At 43.8% G+C, this 19,920-nt stretch overlaps 1 protein-coding gene across 2 annotated transcripts in view; it reads left to right on the top strand.

Moving 5' to 3' along the window:
* LOC120063015 (sodium- and chloride-dependent GABA transporter ine-like) overlaps positions 1 to 19,920 on the top strand; it is a 45,317-nt gene that overhangs the window by 5,485 nt on the left and 19,912 nt on the right. For both annotated transcript variants that reach the window (XM_039013103.1, XM_039013104.1), the window contains exons 2-6: positions 19 to 153; positions 14,361 to 14,571; positions 14,808 to 14,940; positions 15,387 to 15,521; positions 15,724 to 15,827. In XM_039013103.1, coding sequence (XP_038869031.1) covers positions 19 to 153; positions 14,361 to 14,571; positions 14,808 to 14,940; positions 15,387 to 15,521; positions 15,724 to 15,827 — 718 coding nt within the window. The remainder of the gene's footprint in view (positions 1 to 18; positions 154 to 14,360; positions 14,572 to 14,807; positions 14,941 to 15,386; positions 15,522 to 15,723; positions 15,828 to 19,920) is intronic.

Below are 19,920 nucleotides of genomic sequence, written 5' to 3' on the forward strand. Positions count from 1 at the left end.
TTGTGTCCTTCACTTTAGGTGCCTTCCTCATTCCTTACTTTCTCATGCTGTTTCTGTGTGGAATCCCCCTGCTCTTCATGGAGTTTGCCATTGGGCAGTACACCCGACTGGGACCAGTGCACGCTCTAGCCAAAATCTGCCCCTTGTTCAAAGGTGAGTGATATCCACAGGCCTATTGTTTACCAAGGCCTCACATTATGTGCAAGAACAGCCACAGGCTGTTTTTATTAAGCATTTAGCTACCATTTCCTGTTTGTTTTTAGTCAACGTGGAACAGTCCAGCAAAGAGGCAATGGTGTTTTAATAAGTGCATACAAACAGTAGGCCTACTTGGCAGAGGTAAAGGGATTAACACATGGAGGCTCAGTCAGTTTGCCACTGTTCAAAAGGGGAAGGGATAAATAACTGTCTTATCAGGTTCCGGTGTCACTCAACATTGCGCATGGTTACATTCACATGGTAATGCAATTTTAGTCTGGTCAGATTTAATAAAATAGTTTGATTACTACAATTACACCGATTTCCCTAATAATCCTGTTTACACGGACAAATCTGAAATCAGGCTACCTGATGGCACTCTGATAAATGTTCTACCACAGAGACCATGTTATTTTTGGGAAGCATATTTGATTCTGAGTTCAGACATGTAAAGTTTGTATGTGAAACTACTTCTAAGACGCATACAGTGCCTTCAGAAAGTATTCCTATCCCTTGACTTATTCCACATTTTGTTGTGCTATTCAAAATGGATTCAATAATTTTTTCCCTTCATCAATCTACACACAATACCCCATAATGACAAAGTGAAAACATGTTGGACATTTTTGCAAATGTATTGAAAATGAAATACAGAAATATCAAAGAGCTTTCCATCATTTGTCCATTTTATTATTTTCAGAATTCTTCAAGCTCTGTCAAATTGGTTATTGATCATTGCTAGACAACCATTTTCAGGTCTTGTTATAGATTTTCAAGAGGATTTAAGTCAAAACTGTAACTCGGCCACTTGGGAACATTCACTGTCTTCTTGGTAAGCAACTCCAGTGTAGATTTGGCCTTGGGTTTTAGGTTATTGTCCTGCTGAAAGGTGAATTCATCTCTCAGTGTCTGGTGGAAAGCAGACTGAACCAGGTTTTCCTTTAAGAGTTTGCTTGTTCTTAGCTCCTTTCCGTTTCTTTTTTTATCCGGAAAAATTCCCCAGTCCTTAACGATTACAAGCATACCAATAACATGATGCAGCCATTACTATGCTTGAAAATGGGGAGAGTGGTACTCCGTAATGTGTTGTATTGGATTTACCCCAACCATAACACTTTGTATTCAGGACAAAAAGTGAATTGCTTTGCCACTTTTTTGCAGTAATACTTGCCTTGTTGCAAACAGGATGCATGTTTTGGAATATTTGTATTCTGTACAGGCTTCCTTCTTTTCACTCTGTCAATTGGGTTAGAATTGTAGAGTAACTACAATGTTGTTGATCCCCCCTCAGTTTAATGGCTGAGATATGAGAAACTATGTCGCTCTGGATAAGAGCGTCTGCTAAATGACTTAAATGTAAATGTAAAATGTAACTGTTTTAAAGTCACACCATTGGCCTCATGAGCAGTTTCTTTACTCTCCGGCAACTGAGTTAAGAAGGATGCCTGTATCTTTTTAGTGACTGGGTGTATTGATACACCATCCAAAGTGCAATCAATAACTTCACCATGCTCAAAGGGATATTCAGTGTCTGCTTTTTACATCTTTACCCATCTACCAATAGATGGTGACAAACACCTTCCAATCCACACATTGGCATTTAAGGAGTAAGAAAAATATTTATTATATAACTAACCAAGTATAAAACTACAAAGGAAAACTAACCTGTGAAGTGTGAAAGTAGGCATGTGAGGGGTGTAATGGAGATGCATGGATGAAGGTAAAATGTGTGTAAGTGTTGAAGGGTTCACCTAATCAAAAAACATAATCAACCAGATCACAAAACAAAATGGTGCTTGTGGAGAGAGAGAGCCAGGACTGGGCACCAGGAACTTTTATCTCCTAGTTGATCCCAAACCCAGGTGCAACTGGTCACCTTAACGACCCAATCAGCTCCACCTGTCCCCAATCTGCAAATAAAAGCACAAACACAGAGAAGGCGGCAGGGAGCGTGAGGGGGGCGTAAACACCCCCTCCCATAAAAATCGGGGACTAACAAGGACCCGAAAACACAATCTACAATTACAACTGATCAAAAACCATAACTAATAAAGGTTCAGACACAAAATACTATACAAACCATAAAGGTAAGAGGCCCACCAGATGCCCATGACACCAATCCAACCAAATTGCCCCCCCCCCATCCAACCTCCGCAACCACGGTACCCGGAAGTACCGTGGAGACCGGGTGACGAGAGCAGAAGCCAGAGCAACAGGAAGGACAAAATAAACCCTGTACAGACCACCAACAGAAAAGAAAAACGAACGCAACAAAGGTGTCCAAAGATTGACTAAATTGGTGCACGGGAAAGCGCATCAGCCACCACATTATCCACACCTTTTACATGTTGTACATCCAAATGGAACGGCTGCAGGAACAAACATCAGCGCATAAACCTGCGATTTAGGTAAAGCATGGTGTGCAGGAAAGTAAGGGGGTTGTGGTCAGTGTAAACCACAATAGGGACCACACCCAACCCCACATATACCTCAAAATGCTGCAACGCCCAGATTAAGGCAAGGGCCTCCTTCTCCCCCACTGAATAATTCAACTGATAGCCATTTCTCCTGAAAGTTTAACAGCTAACAGGACGTTCAACACCTCCATCTGCTTGAAGCAACATGGCACCTGCCCCCACATTACTGGCATCCACATATAGGCTGAAAGGCTGTTCCAATCGTGGGGCAGCCAACACAGGGTCAGAGCTAAGAAGCAGTTTCACATTTTCAAAAGCACTCTGACATCATCTGGTCTTCCTGCTATCAGCCCTCTTCAATAGATCAGAGGTGCTACAACCGTGGAGAAGTTGTAGCAAAATCCCCGATAATACCCAACCATACCTAGGAAGCGTTGCAGCTCCTTCTTGGTGGTGGGCGGTGGAAACCGATCGATAGCGGCCACTTTAGCCCACACCAGGAGAACAAGACCCTGCCCGACCACTCTGCCGAGGTAGGTCACTGTTGCCTGGGGAATCTCACATTTGGCTAAGTTCCCAGTGAGACAGGCCTCAGCCAAACGCCCAGAGTCCGTATCCGCACCAGATGTTGCTCCCAAGTGTCACTATAAACAACCACATAATCTAGATAAACAGCACAGCCTTCAAGGCCAGAGATCAGCCTATTCATAAGACGCTGAAACGTAGCAGGAGCGTTGCGTAGGCCTCATGACTCATGACCGTATAGGAGAAAAGACCTGAAGGAGTAATAAAAGCAGATATTTCACGAGCTTTTGATGACAAAGGCACCTGCCAGTAACCCTTCAGTAAATCAAACTTGCTGACAAACCGGGCAGCACCAACCTGGTCAACACAATCTTCCGTCCGTGGGAGTGGGTAACAGTCCGGTTTTGTCACACTAACCTTCCGGTAGTCAGTGTAAAACCTAAGAACCATCTGGCTTGCTCACCAAGAGACACGGGGAGGCCCAACTGGAGAATGATGGTACAGCGATATCATTAACTAGCATGTACTTAATCCCTGAGTCCAAGTGACGTAGCTTCTCCAATGAGACACGATAAAAACGTTGTTTAATGGGGACAACAGTCTCAATATCGTGCACTACCAAATGTGTATGAGAAGGTATCAGCAAACAGACTGAAACTCAGTGATCAAATCAGTTAACTCTGCTTGACAATCATCAGACATGTGACCCAACAAACCCAACAACAAAAAGTTTGCAAGGGACTCTGAATTCATCAACCTACCCTGCAAAATACCATCAGGGCCCGGCACCCCCTCACCATCACACTCTGCCACTGTATGTGAAGGTGGAGTGGCTGACCTCAGATCAACAGATTCCACCAAAAGAACAGGACTAACCACGTCAGTTTTAGCACAGTTACGATTTAGCAAATTCAGAAGACAAACGAGCACAGCTCAACGGTCAAACAACCTTTTCAGCCTCACCTGAGAGGATGCTAGTTTTTCTTTAGCCATTTCACAAGCTACATACAACCTGTGTCGGAAACCACTAACATATGACGAAACATTTTGGGGAGGCTCAACCACCTTCCAATCCTCCTTTTAATACAGCAAGGGGACCATGCACAGTATGCCCAAAAACAAGGTCATTAGGACTGAACCCAGTGCTCTCTTGTGATACTTCTTTGACAGCGAGTAGCAACCAGGGTAACCCCTCTTCCCAGCCACGTTCTAATTCAGTGCAGTACGCACGTAACAGTGACTTCAAAGTCTGAAAACGCTCAAGGCCCCCTTGACTGCGCATGATAAGCACTGGGCTGATTATTATGTTTTTTGTGACTTGTGACTTGTGCGAAGTGAAGTTGGAACCCTGATCGCTCTGAATCACCTTAGGTATTCAAAAAATTGAGATGAACTGTGACAAGCCTTCACAACAGATTTAGTGGTAATGTTGCGAAGTGGATAGGCTGCAGGATATCTTGTAGCCTGACACATCACAGTTAACATGTAGGTGCTACCAGCTTTAGAATAGGGTAAGGGTCCAACACAATAAATAATCAAATGCTCAAATGGCTGGCCTGTAACAGGAATAGGTTGTAGCGGGACTGGCCTTAACATCTGATTAGGCTTCTCAGTCAGCTGAAGAGACCACAAAATTCGATCATAGGGCTTAGTAAAACCTAATTGACCAGAAACGTCATGAGACGTTTTAAAAACTAGATCTCGAAGCTTAGAAGGAACCACGATCTGAACAATAGTGTCATCCACAACTTTTGCTGTGAGGCGTTAATTTCCTCACCAACAACTGATCTTGAATGTAGTGACCCTGGGCAGCACTCCTTACCACCTCAACCGGAAGTACTTCATCAAATAAACCTTTTTAAGGTAGGATCAGTGGACTGCTCCACCACAAGATCACTACAGGACATAGGCAAAGGTAAATCATTTAACGGATTATCAAACTGTTCGACTATGTGTTGTGTAAGTTTCGTTTTGACCGTAGTGTAAGCACGGCTCATAGCACGAGTCACAGCGCATGCAGAGAATACCTCCGGGAATCTCTGTACGTTTTCATCGATAATCCCTACAGGGGATGGGTATAAGAAACCACCAGAGGAGACACGACTACCGGCTAAGTTGTTACCCAAAATCACATGAACACTGTCAACGGGAAAAAAGGGACACCAAGGGAAACCTCACCTTGCGCTAGGTCAGATTTAAGTTTGACTTTGTGCAAGGGACATTCGTTCTTCCAGTGGCCTTCACCTTTACAATAATTACAGATTTTACTTGCATCATGACGAGTACATCAACGATTGAATTGAGAACTCAACATGGGACTGTTTTTCAACGTTCTGAAACGCTGTCGATACGCTTCAGGGACCAACTCGTAAGCATGCAGGACAGCAGTTTTAACCTTTTACGTAATCAGCGCTATCTGTAACGCTAAGAGATGAGTGAGCCTTACCGGTCAAAACACACTGTAGCATCAAAGTACGGTGTGCATCAGACCTAGCCCGAGAGTCTGCTACACGTTCAAATAACATAAAAAATAGATCAGGATCCTTTTCAATCAAATTTAGGCAACAACTGGAGATTACCAGCAACATCAAAAGGTGGAGAACGACCAAGGGAAGAGCGGCCCATTGGGGAGCTTGAATAGTCATTCTCAAAAGAAAATTCACCTGAAAGCTTGCCTTCTCTGACAAGTTCTAGCCGCTGATGTTGCAACCGCAGTTCAGCTTGTTCCGTATGTATCCTGCTTCAACCTTTCCAAATCAAGTTATTTTAGCTGTTTCAACCTTTCCAGATCTTTGTCACGATGTAGCTGCAATAAAAGTAACTCCTTTTTCTGCTCAAATGTCAAACCAGCACTGGACACAATTGGAACATCCAATACAGCTGGACTAGGCCCTTCTTTGCGAGGCATTGGAAAACCTCCCTGGTCTTTTGTGGTTGAATCTGTGGTTGAAATTCACTGCTCGGCTGAGTGACCTTACAATTATCTGTATGTGTGGGTTATAGAGATGAGGTAGTCATTCAAAAATGATGTTGAACTAAATTATTGCACACAGAGTGAGTCCCTGCAACTTATGTGACTTCTTAAGCACATTTTTACTCCTGATCTTATTTAGGCTTGCCATAACAAAGGGGTTGAATACTTGACTAATTTCAGCTTTTCATTTTCAAAAAATTCGCAAAACTTAATTCCACTTTCACATTATGCGGTATTGTGTGTAGACCAGCGACAAAAACATCTCAATTTAATCAATTTTAAATTCAGGTTGTAACACAACAAAATGTGGAAAAGGTGGAGGGGTGTAAATACTTTGAGGGCATTCAGTTGTGCCGAACGCACTTCACTCGCGCTAAAGAGGGAGGCTCGTTCGGCTGGTGCTAGCACATGCGCAGATCAAATAGCTGTAACGCCGATTTTACGGTGTTTACATGTTCTAATTATTTGAAAGATTGCTCAGAACCAGGTGTTTTAATTGGCGTATTCTTCAACTTTGACTTAACTCTGCTTATCTTAAAAATCGGCGTAAAGGTATTTACGTGACTTTTGCATAATCTGCCTACTGACATAATCTGTTTTAATATCAAATTATTACTGTGCAAGTAATCATACTCAGACACGACTCAAAATTGGGTCTTAAAAATATGCTACACCTTTTGTTGACATCAGTTATTTACACATTATGCGTTGGGCGGATAGCCTACTGGGTTTGCACAGAATAAAAGATTAGAAAATGAATGCAGTCAACTCCCACTCATGAGTATTTACACTATACCATCCATGCAGTAACAATATGTAGCCCACTTGTTAGTGTAGTGATCAATAATATTTAACAATCTACAATTGATAAACCTGACTGACTCCACTGTTGGGAGAGGCCCGTAAGTAAGCATTTCACTGTTAGTCTATACCTGTTAACGAAGCATGTGACAAATACAATTTGATTTGATTATAGTAAAACCATGTGCATTCAAATATTGTGCATTTAGCTGACTAAGATCAAGGAATGGTCATGAGAAGAGAATGCAAAACGCAAGTATTTTTTAATAACGTTGTAGAATGAATGGATTCACAAAGGCATAAAGCTTAAGATACAAAGCAATACTGAAATTTAACATAGCAAAGAATGTACAAAGATATGCCTACTAGGCCTGAGGCCTAGAAGCCTAGGAAATGAGAATTGATCATCAGGATAAGAGGGCGAACAACAGACCTTCATTCCATTTATACCAGATCTGACTTGTTTGTATTCAAAATCAATTGTTGACCAAACCAAAGGTAATAAAACTAAGATATCAGATCAAACCAGCCAACATCCTCTAGGAAGGGCGTCACATCTACACTATATATACCAAAGTATATGGACACCCCTTTTGTGGATTCGGCTATTTCAGCCACACCCGTTGCTGACAAGTGTATTAAAATCAAGCACATAGCCATGCAATCTCCATATACTAACATTGTCAGTAGAATGGCCTTAACTGAAGAGCTCAGTGGATTTCAATGTGGCACCGTCATAGGATGCCAACTTTCCAACAAGTCAGTTCATCAAATTTCTGCCCTGCTAGAGCTGCTTCGGTCAACTGTAAGTGCTGTTATTATGAAGTGGAAATATTTACGAGCAACAACGGCTCAGCTGCGAAGTGGTAGGCCACACAAGCTCACAGAAAGGGACTGCAGAGTGCAGAAGCGCGTAGCACGTAAAAATCGTCGGTCCTTGGTTGCAACACTCACTACAGAGTTCCAAAATGCCTCTGGAAGCAACGTCCGCACAAGAACGGTTCGTCGGGAGCTTCATGAAATGGGTTTCCATGGCCGAGCAGCCTCACACGAGCCTAAGTTCACCATGCACAATGCCAAGTGTCGGCTGGAGTGGTGTAAAGCTCGCCACCATTGGACTCTGGAGCAGTGGAAACGCGTTCTCTGGAGTGATGAATCACGCTTCACCATCTGGCAGTCCAACGGACAAATCTGGGTTTGGCGGATGCCAGGAGAACGCTTCTTGCCCGAACTGTAAAGTTTCGGTGGAAGAGGAATAATGGTTCAGGCTAGGCCCCTTAGTGCCAGTGAAGGGAAATCTTAACGCTGCAGCATACAATGACATTCTAGACTATTCTGTGCTTCAAACTTTGTAGCAACAGTTTGGGAAACGCCCTTTCCTGTTTCAGCATGACAATACCCCCATGCACAAAGCGAGGTCCATACAGAAATGGTTTGTCGAGATTGGTGTGGAAGAACTTGACTGGCCTGCACAGAGCCCTGACCTCAACCCCATCGAACACCTTTTGGATGAATTGGAACGGCGACAACGAGCCAGGCCTAATCGCCCAACATCAGTTCCCGACCTCACTAATGCTCTTGTGGCTGAATGGAAGAAAGTCCCTGCAGCAATGTTCCAACATCTAGTGGGACGCCTTCCCAGAAGAGTGGAGCCTTTTATAGTATCAAAGGGGGGACCAACTCCATATTAATGCATATTTTGGAATGGATGTTCGACGAGCAGGTGTCCACATACTTTTGGTATGTTTTGTATGTGTGATAACCCAAGGGGGTGGGCTGGGAACACTTGCATATTCATCAGTCTGTTCCATGTCCATTTTTTGCCTAACCACACATAATCTAGTTCCCAACCCATATCTCCACAGATGGCCAGGTTAGGAATCAGTTTGTGCACACCAAGAAAGCAGTGGATTACTCTGTTTTGAACATTGTAACAATTACACTTGCTTCATGACAAATCATTCAAGTGAAGTGTTTTATTTGTTCATTATGGTTTGGCCTTTTTGAATTACAGGGATGTGTACTTGATCTGGGTTGTGACTCTGTGAAAGCACTCGTTTGTCATTTTGCTGGACTGTGGTAATAGGAGCACATTATCCTGAGAACCGCCTGTGTCTGCTTGTTTAATCAATTATGTGTATTGTATTGAGTGTGATTGATATTTTCTGTTCTTTTATTAAATATACAATTCTGTCTGTCACAAAACCAAATTATTTCAGATGATTTGTTGTTGGCTGAGACCTTGTACAATGTCAATTTTAGTACCTCAATTAGTCTCCAATTATTTGGCCCTGCTTTTCTGGAAGGCTTATTTTGATTGAAATCTAATCAGTGGGGGCTTTTGTTTTGGAGCTGACGTGCACACATGTTCAAATTACTCAAGGAGTGAAATGTAGTACATTCTGAATAACAATAGCCAAATAACAGTAGCCAATTCAAATCTAAATTTGGAATCAAATATGGGTGATTCAGCATGTGTTCTTGATATACACAATATTTCTCTTGATCGGAATTCACATTGTTTTCATGAGCACCTCTTAGAACCCCCCCCTCACCACCCTTAACACATCAAATTAGCTCAGGATCAGTGGCTCTAAACAAATCCCTCCAATGTCTTCAGTGTTTTACTTATCACATGAGAGATGAGAGCATAGTATGTTCTCTTTCTAGTGTCCGCTGCAGGGCACTATTTTTCATCTAAGTTAAAGATTTCAAACTTTCTGCCTGGATCTTGTTCTGCAGTCCAGGAGGCACACTGCTAAGTATTCAACTCTCTAAATAGTGAGAGTTGTATTTTGTTTAATTCATACACAATAATTCAGATAAAAAAATAAAAAACAATTCTTTTTGAACACTGAATGGCCTCTGCCTACAGAACACTAGCAATCACGTAATGCTCCCTCCAATGTTCAAGAGCCCAGCCATCAACATCCATTGACTCTTGGGTTTGAATCAATAAGGTCACCTGTTCTAACTGAAGACTTTTCTCCATAGTTATCTCCTCAAAAACAGAGACAGTCTACCCGGTCAAAGCGTATGGTTCCGTCCCTTGATTTATCGCTCATTTCAGACTGGTAATGGCTCTGTGCTAAGCAGGGGACAAAAGCAGGTAGTTCTTTCTGTATATTTTTTTGATTGATATTACTATGCCACACTGTGATACACATCTCTCCTCTGTTAAATAAACAACATTTACACACTGGACTAATGTCTTACAGTGTAATTACTTAATAGTATATGAATGTATCATTGTAAAATCCTCTCCTATTCCTCTCAAACCCACCATTGTATCTTTCTGTGGGTTGTATTTGTAATGTGATTTGTAATTCCATATTTTGGTGGTTGAGCTTGGATACAGAATGCAGCACATTCCTATTAATCCCTAATGTGATTCTATTACAAATCCCATTCCACATAGCATTGAGGAATTGATCATACACCAAACTCATAAGCTCACATTCTATACAACTACGTCTGATGGTTTTCTTCCGTTTCACGACAGCTAAAACTGAGCTGACGGCTCTTCCTTTGCAAAATGCTTTATTACTTCTAAAAACCCTCTGGTTTAGGGGCATATTTTGTTTTACATTTTTTATTAAAAAGACCAAGCTTTGCTTTGATTTGTTTTATATTTTGAGCGGCCTTGTGTGTACTGTGTTTTGGCTGATTGTCTGTTTGGTGTCCCTGAGATGTGTCTTCTAATTCGTCAGAGGGTTTGGGTTTGAGTGGGGGGTGAATACTCCTATGGGGACCGGGAGGGGCTCAGCTTACCTGATTGCTGCTAACAACGTATGTTTGTGTGTACATATGTGTGTGGATTTATATACACAAACAAAACAATGATTAGTTTTATTAGCAGATGGAACCAGTTCTTCTTAATCATAAGATAACCTGTTTGTCTATTTTGTTGTTGGCAGTATCACAGGCATGTCAGGTGACTTCACCATGACTTAGCTTTACAGGTGCAGTAGCAGAATCTACACAGGGAAACTTTGGTCATGAAAAGGTTAAGTTGAACACAATGGGTTAATATTTGAATAATAGATGTACGTGTAGCATTGGATCAGAAGAGCTTTTGTTTCTGAAATCGTAAACCCTGCCAATTAGTTTAGTGGCTGGCAAGATTAGCCCAAAAATATGTTTCAGTGTTGCAATAGTAAAAGACAGAGATTGTGTCAATGCTGCAGTGAAAGATTGAGATCGACTACAGCATGTGTTAGGGCAAGGTCAAGCTAACTTTATATTTGTAAACTGAGGTATTTTATCTGCTTTTTCTTAGTAATTTTCTGACAAAATAATTATTACAGTAACTGAACATTACTTACAATTCACATAATGTACCTACATAAAATTTAACAATTCATAAAATGTTCTAATATTTTGTACTACTCCTACTGAATTCTCCCTCGTTGGCAGTATTGCAGCTCTGGGTTGTTATTGAACACTAGGTTGAACTCTTTGACAGGGAGAACGCAAACACTATTACGCCACTCTGGGTGTGTTTGGACAAGTCAATAGAGCAGACCATCCCCTTAATTAGTGGTGTGAAGGGAAAGCGCAAACTCTGGGATGGATGAAAGGAAAGGAGGCTTATGGTGTGCAGTAGTTCCACCTGATCCTGGAGGTCTGTAGGGTTATATTGGGTTGACAGAGGTGTTTTCTAGTCGACCCACCCTCCATATTGTCCACAGCATTCCATTATTCTTTCTCTGCGAACAATGCCAATATACACTGAGTGTACAAAACAGTAGGAGCACCTTCCTAATATTGAGTTGCACTCACTTTTGCCCTGAAAAGCCTCAATTTGTCGGGGCAAGGACTCTAAAAGGTATCGAAAGAGTTCCACGGGGATGCTGGCCCATGTTGACTCCAATGCTTCCCACAGTAGTATCAAGTTGGCTGGATGTCCTTTGGGTGGTGGACCATTCTTGATACACATGGCGAAACTGTTGAACGTGAAAAACCCAGCAGTGTTGCAGTTCTTGACACACTCAAACCGGTACGCCTAGCACCTACTACCATACCCCGCTCAAAGGCACTTAAATCTTTTGCCTTGCCCATTCACCCTCTGATTGGCACACATACACAATCCCTGTCTCCTCCCCTTCGTCTACACTGATTTGAAGTGGATTTAACAGGTGACATCAATAAGAGATCATAACATTCACCTGGTCAGTCGGTTTTGTACACTCAATATATTTTTTTAAGTTTAGGGCATGAAGCATTTTGGAGATTATTTTGTGAGGCACCAAACATGACCTGACCTCACAGGGATTTGTTTGTCAAGACACAGTTCTTCTATCAGAGTACATTAATGTACAAAGAGTCCAGTGGAATGCTTTATGAACAGTAGACAGTCATTACACAACTGCTAAACTGTTGGACCCTCGCTACATATTCTTGGAGCTAAGGACTAAATAACTTTTTTAATCAAAACTATTTAGAGAAGAGAAACACTCAACACTGTTTCTGACTAATGCAATTATAAGATTAACTTGTTGATAATTCTAAATCGGCTGGCTGCCACAGTTAGTTCCAGCTCTCCGTGATGTTTTCTTAAGAGAAATTGCACAACGTTTGGTTATTCAGTGTCCAACTGAGAGACCCAGCACAGCAGAGGACCCATGTCAAGTTCGGGTAGTAAACCTGGACTACTCTTATCATAAGGTCTAATCATGCCACAGGGGCGTAGTTCTAATACTTGAGTCATTGTGTACGCTACTAGATTTTTTTATTTTATCCCCCTCAACAATAAAAAAAGAAACTGCAACAAAAAGCTAAAGAATAAACAACTGAAACGATGTATGCCTGTTTCGTTTTTCTAAATTTGATCAATTTTGTCATGTTGTTGGACTGTGTCGCAAATGAAATCCCAACTCATTATATCCACAGATGCCTGGAACTGGATGTCCATATGACTCTTCTTCAGTTCCCATAAAAATAGAGTGGATTTATTCAAAATTACAGACATATGACTCTTCAGTTCCCATAAAATAGAGTGGATTTATTCAAAATTTACAAACTGCTGGCCTATTTAGTTATGGCCAATGTCAGGGCCGTGCACAGACGTTTCAGGGGGCAGGAGCAATAAATAAATAAAAGCATAGGCCTATTTTATTTCTGCAACAACACACTCATCACAAATTGTAAGCAAGCTAGTTGCCTCCTAAAGACATGATTGATATCGGAAAAAGTGGGTGGGCTGTCAGCCGATCGTTGATGATTGATTTAAATCTGCTAGCAAGCTGGCTCAATAAATCACAATCCGTAAAATGATTATCTAAATAACTTTATAATATTCATAATCTTCTCACTCATGATATGGCTGGCTGGTTATGTTAGTATATGATGGTTAGCTAGAGTCGACTATCTCAGTTGCTGCTGCTGATAAACATGTGCAACTCCCAACTAAAGAAAGGATGGAGTTGGGTCTGTAGATGCAGCCGCTCCTCTCTCTTTACCTGTCTCTGTTGCTCGTATCAGCCAACCAGACCTAAATATTGATGATGTAAATCAAGTGTTAATTAAATGTTATGCTGCAGCTTCTGTGGCAGTACTGTTGATACAGTATTCAAAAGAGGACCAGTGCGCTTTCTCAGAAGTTTGGTTGGTGTGCAAAACCTGTGAATTCATCAGAAGGCTGCAAAGCCGAAACGTGTGTACGCTATCCCTGATGCAGTGAAAATATTTTTTTTTAATTAATATTTTTGAGTGCGGACCCATCTTTTTAATTGTGTTGATATTTAAAATAGGTAATTTGCTACTCATACATCTCAAGACATTCATGTTTGGATACTGTACACGCAATCTCTGTGGGCAGACCGGGAAAAAGCAAGCGATTTGTGTGCAAGCTCCAGGGCAGACCGGGAAAAAGCAAGCGATTTGTGTGCAAGCTCCAGGGCAGACCGGGAAAAAGCAAGCGATTTGTGTGCAAGCTCCAGGGCAGACCAACAGGTGCAATCAAGGGACTGGGTGGTGACTTGCGGTCAGTTGGTTCAGAACAACAATGACAAACTGTCCATGAAAAAAAAGATTATACCACCACCCAAAAAGGCACTTGGCAAGTGGGAGGGCAAAGGGGCAGGTCTCTATCTGTGTACATGCCAAACCCACCGCTTTGAATCGGTCAGTCCTGTTAGTACCGGAACATTATTTATTTTTTTGGGAGGATGCTCAAACTTTTTCTTGAGCTTTGGCTTTCCTGGAAAGCGTTTGTTGGATTTTAGGCACATGCATGAATCTTTTGTCCACAGCTAATTGGTAATGGGAGCACTACCATTGTAGTTTACCCATGCTTACCTTTATAGATCTACATACAGTACACTCCCGAAGGAGGCCCACACACAAAAGACACCAGAGGAGAAAGTAGCTACTGCTGCTGGGGCATCACCACTGTAGGAAAGTTCCATGACTTTTTCCCTTTTGCCCTACCTGTTGTTCTACAGGTGTGGGCATTGCCACGGTCGTGATCTCCTTTGTGCTCTGCACCTACTACAACGTTCTCATGAGCTGGGCGCTCTACTACTTCTTCAACTCATTCCGAGCCCCCTTCCCCTGGCAGTCCTGCAACAACACCTGGAATGCTGTCGGTAACTGCTCCATCGGTTTCCCTGGCAACACCACCCACTTGCATTCGGCCAGTCAGCAATACTTTGAGTAAGCATCGATCTTCAATGAATCACATTTTTATTGATGTAGGGTCTAGAAGTCACTGGCATGGGTAGGGCCCAGGACTCTTGTGGTTATTGTTATAGCTTGTTTTATCACAAAACAAAGAGGTCCCATCCAGATTACTGTAAAGTCAGGGCTCTTGTATTATTGAAGGATAACAGTATGATTATGAAGGTTTCTTTAGCTTTGTTTCCCATCCTGACCCTTATTTCCTCTCTAAGTCACAGGCTTCTGGAGATAACCAATGGTATTGAGGAGGCAGGAGGACTACGCTGGGAGCTGTTTGGCATCCTTATCCTGGCCTGGGTCATTGTTTACTTGTGCATCTTCAAAGGTGTCAAATCCACTGGCAAGGTCAGAGTGTATTCTCTTCCCTCAACAGCAGCTACTTATGGGTATTCCTCTTTAGAACAGTAGATTGTTTAGTGTTAGTAATTTGTGGTATTGGCTAACAGAAATGTATAGATATTACTGTTTCATTTTAAATGGTTGCATTCACCAGATACTCTTTGTTCTTAAATGTATACATTTATAACTTTTGTATGCTCTCAGGCTGTCTCATCGGTGGGGAATCATTATTCAAATTTAAAGGTTTTCCATTGCCTTGGTCTACATTGTTGGTGGGTGTTGGAGGAGAACAGATGGGTGTCAAATATCATGTTTCTCCTCCTGGTATTTAGAGGAGACAGAATTTGTTCCACCTCTGTTGCTTCATACACCTTGTATGTTTTGATCGACAATAAATTTAAAATCATGTTATACTTACTGAGTATTTGTATTCTTCTCACTCTGTGCTTTAGGTTGTTTATTTCACCGCCACGTTCCCATACTTCATGCTGTTTGTCTTGCTCATCAATAATGTCCAGCTTCCTGGAGCCAAGAATGGGATGCTTTACTTCCTGAAGCCTAAGTGGAGCAAGCTGCTTGACGTTCAGGTGTGACATACTGTATTAGAGGATGAATGACGATTAATGGACAGTTTCACGGACACAGATTATGCCTAGTCTGGGACAAAAAAAGGATCCATTGAAAAAGGTTTCTAGTCCAAGATTAGTATTTGTGTTCTTGTTTTACAGTATGAGTAAAAACATTGTGTGCATCGCTCACCTTTGTCCGCTTATCTCTGCCTTACTGCAGGTGTGGGTTAACGCTGCAGCCCAGGTATTCAACTCCATTGGAATAGGATTTGGTACCATGATCTCCATGGCCAGTTACAACAAGTTCAACAATAACATCCTCAGGTTAGAGATGCAGTCTCCTGTACCACTATAGGACCACTTTGTCTTTGCCATCACATGATTTATCTGCAGATACACAATTCTATAGTTCAAAAATATTAACTGTCTCATGGTGACTAAGAGCAGTTAACTGTGTCTGCTCAATAAGACCCAACATGCTTTGTACATCAAAGTATCTGTCAATCAAGTGAGGGCATGTAAGGTTGTCAATTATTAAAACTTAATTATAATTTATGTAATTTAGCAGATGCTCTTATCCAGAGTGACTTACAGTAGTAAGTCATATTTTCTTCGTACTGGTCCCCCTTCATACATTCTTCAAAGGGAGGCACTGCTGCGCCTCCTTTTTGAAAATCTAGTTTAAATCAGTTATTTTGTTCTCTCTTATTTCTGTGACAACAGCTAAATAGACATAGCGTGTGCGATGGGGGTGTTTTGCAGATGGTCTATGCGAATTGAGAATACTTGGCTTCGACAAAGGCGTAAAGCTTCAGTGGCAATGGTTTCTAAACAAGGGCCTGGTTACTCCTCAGAAGCAACCAAGCACGTGGCTTGTCCCTTGCTTTATGAGTCCAAAGGGGGAGGGGTGTGACTAACAACTGGTGCACTGCTTCCAGTGTGAATGAAATCTCAAGCTTTTGCTTCACTGATATAGAATACCTCATGGTAAGCTGCAGACCGTTTTATCTACCAAGAGCTTTCTCTTCTGTAATTATCATGGCTGTCTACATCCCTCCACAAGCCAACGCCACTTTGGCATTCAACGAACTGTATGGGGCCATAAACAAACAAGAAACCGCCATCCAGAGTCAGCATTTCTGGTGGCCGGCGACTTTAACACAGGGAAACTTAAAACTGTTCTACCTCAGGGCCTCCCGAGTGGCGCAGCGGTCTAAGGCACTGCATCGAAGTACTAGAGGCGTCACTACAGATCTGGGTTCGATCCAAGGCTGTATCACAACCGGCCGTGATCGGGAGTCCCATAGGGAGGCACACAATTGGCCCACCGTTGTCCGGTTTAGTGGAGGGTTTGGCCGGGAGGGCTTTACTTTGTTCATCACGCTCTAGCAACTTCTTGTGGGGGGCCGGGCGCCTACAAGCTGACCAGTTGAACGGTGTTTCCTCCGACACATTGGTGCAGCTGGCTTCCGGGTTAAGCGGGCGGGTGTTATGAAGCACGGTTTAGTGGCGCAGTGGTCTAAGGCACTGCATCGCCGTGTTAGCTGTGCCACTAGAGATTCTGGGTTCGAGTCCAGGACCGGTCTCCCGCGACCGGGCACACAATTGGCCCAGCGTCGTCCGGGATAGGGGAGGGTTTGGCCGGCAGGGATGTCCATGTCCCATCATGCACTAGCAACTCCTGTGGCGGGCCGGGCGCAGTGCACGCTGACACGGTCGTCAGTTGTGTTTGTGTTTCGGAGGAAGCACGGCTCTCGACCTTCACCTCTCCTGAGACCGTACGGGAGTTGCAGCGACAAGACAAGACTGTAACTACCAATTAGCTAAAGCTAGCTACCCCAGAAGTTGCGGTCAAACAAATTATGCTTTATTACCAACGGGGTATTGTAAACACATCGTTCGTGGCCGGTGTTTTCTTGTTTGCAGACTTTTTTTGTACAGCATTGACAGTGCTACTGTATCTTTTTTGACACGCAAAGACCCAAACGGCGTTCCATAGTATGTATGTTGTGAAGCTAATAGCAGTGACGCTATTACTGTGTAACTCCGGTAGGGCAACATCTGAAAAATAGCGCACTTGATAGTGTGCACCGGTGCTTGACCAGTCGGCGAAAGCCAACATCACTCACGACAGAGAACGATTGATTGTCAAGGGCAATGAATTCCATTGTCTTGGCTTTAATGTATTTCGCCTTTGAGTTGTCTCGCTGAAATGTTCTTACTCTTACAAATGACTGCTGAAATGTTCTTACTCTTACAAATGACTGCTCGACTTGTTGACTGCTCGATCCACACAGCAGACATTGTGGGCTAGGTTTGGAATGCTGTGTTGCACGTGTAGCACAACATTTTACGTAGCATCATTACACCATGTACCTATGTTATATAGGTAAGCACGGTAGCTTTGACATCGGTTTTTAACATTGGTGTTAAACTAGACATCGGCCGATGTAGGCATTTTCAGCTAATATTGGCCGATTCCGAAATGCTCACCGATATATCGTGCATCCCTACTCAAAATGTTATAGGAGCCAGCCTAGGCTACTGCTCAAATGCTGCTGTAATAGGCTTACATGTTTCTCCTTTGCATGTTTTTTTTGGTTATTCATTGTCAATCTTTTAAAACCGAAGCCAGACTGCAACATTTTAGTAGCCTAGCTAGGACTATGGCATGTGTCTGTACACTTTCCCTCCGCTGACGCGGTAAATGGAACACATGATGGCAGCACAGTTGACATTGAATTTACTGATGCAAGGGCATCAGGCTGTAATTTCATAAAGTAGATGACTCAACTGTTGACTCATTTATACTTGCTTGTGTATCCTATTGTTCTTTTAGTAGTAATGTATACCCGCGTGGCGTGTGGATACTTTTTCTTATAACTTTTTGACAATTGTCACGATCGTCGTAATAACATTCGGACCAAGGCGCAGTGTGATATGGGTTCCACATCTTTTTATTTGTGAAACGCAAAAAACAATAAAAAGCAAACGACATGTGAAGCTATGGAGTGCTCACAGGCAACTACACATAAACAAGATCCCACAAAAAAACCAGTGGGGAAATGGCTGCCTAAATATGATCCCCAATCAGAGACAACGCTAAACAGCTGCCTCTGATTGGGAACCATACCAGGCCAACATAGAAATAAAACAACCTAGATTACCCACCCTAGTCACACCCCGACATAACCAAAATAGAGAATAAAAAGGCTCTCTATGGTCAGGGCGTGACAGTACCCCCCCCCCCAAAGGTGCGGACTCCGGCCGCAAAACCTGACTCTATAGGGGAGGGTCCAGGTGGGCATCTAGCGTCGGTGGCGGCTCTGGTGCAGGACGAAGAACCCGCTCATCCCGCGGATCCAGCATTGGTGGCGGCTCTGGTGCGGGACTTTGCCCCCGCCCAGACCACGGGTCCGGCCATGGAGCCGTGTAGAACTCCGTGCCCGGACTGGACCTCGGCGCAGAGGAGGACCCCGGCCATGGAACTGGGTTGAACGCCGCACCTGGACTAGGCATCGGCGCAGAGGAAGGCTCTAGCCATGGAGCTGGACTGGACACCGTACCCGGACTGGGTACCGGCACAGAGGAAGGCTGCTGCCCTGGAGCGGGACTGGACACTGTGCCTGGACTGGACACTGGCGCAGAGGGAGGCTCCTGCCCTGGAGCTGGACTGGACGCCTTGCCTGGAAGCTCCGGACCGTTGACCCTCGCCGGAGGTTCCGGACCGTCGCCGGAGGTTCCGAACTGGTGACAAGCACTTCCAGGCACGTGCGAGGAGCAGGCACAGGACGTACCGGACTGGGGAGGCGCACTGGAGGCCTAGTGCGTGGAGCCGGCACAGGTGGTACCGGACTGGTGACGCACACTTCAGGGCGAGTGCGAGGAGCAGGCACAGGATGTACTGGACTGGGGAGACGCACTGGAGGCCAGATACGTGGAGCCGGCCCAGGTTTCACCGGACTGATGACACGTTCCTCCAAACGCCTGCGTTGCCGCATACTCCTAGCCAACTCCATTCTCCGGTACCCCTCCTCACACTGTTCCAACGAATCCCAGGCGGGCTCTGGTACTCTCCTTGGGTCGACCGACCACCTCTATCACCTCCCAGGTGGTCTCTGGCTCTCTCCGTTCACTCTCCTCCAATTTCTCCATCTTCTCCCAGATGGGCTCTGGTTCCCTCCTCGGCTCCGCCGACCACCCCGTGTACCACCCTCCAAATTTTTGGGGGGCTGTCCTTTGGGCTTCCGTTGTGGCCGCGAACCCTTGCGTCGGCCCTGTCCTCCCTTCTCTCCTTGCGTCTGCCGCCAAGGAAGGCGATCCTGTCCTGCCAGGATTTCCTCCCAAGTCCAGGATACCTTCTCCTCCTGGGCACGCTGCTTGGTCCTGGTGTGGTGGGATCTTCTGTCACGATTGT

Source organism: Salvelinus namaycush, chromosome 18 (assembly GCF_016432855.1).
Source record: "Salvelinus namaycush isolate Seneca chromosome 18, SaNama_1.0, whole genome shotgun sequence".
Taxonomy (NCBI): domain Eukaryota; kingdom Metazoa; phylum Chordata; class Actinopteri; order Salmoniformes; family Salmonidae; genus Salvelinus; species Salvelinus namaycush.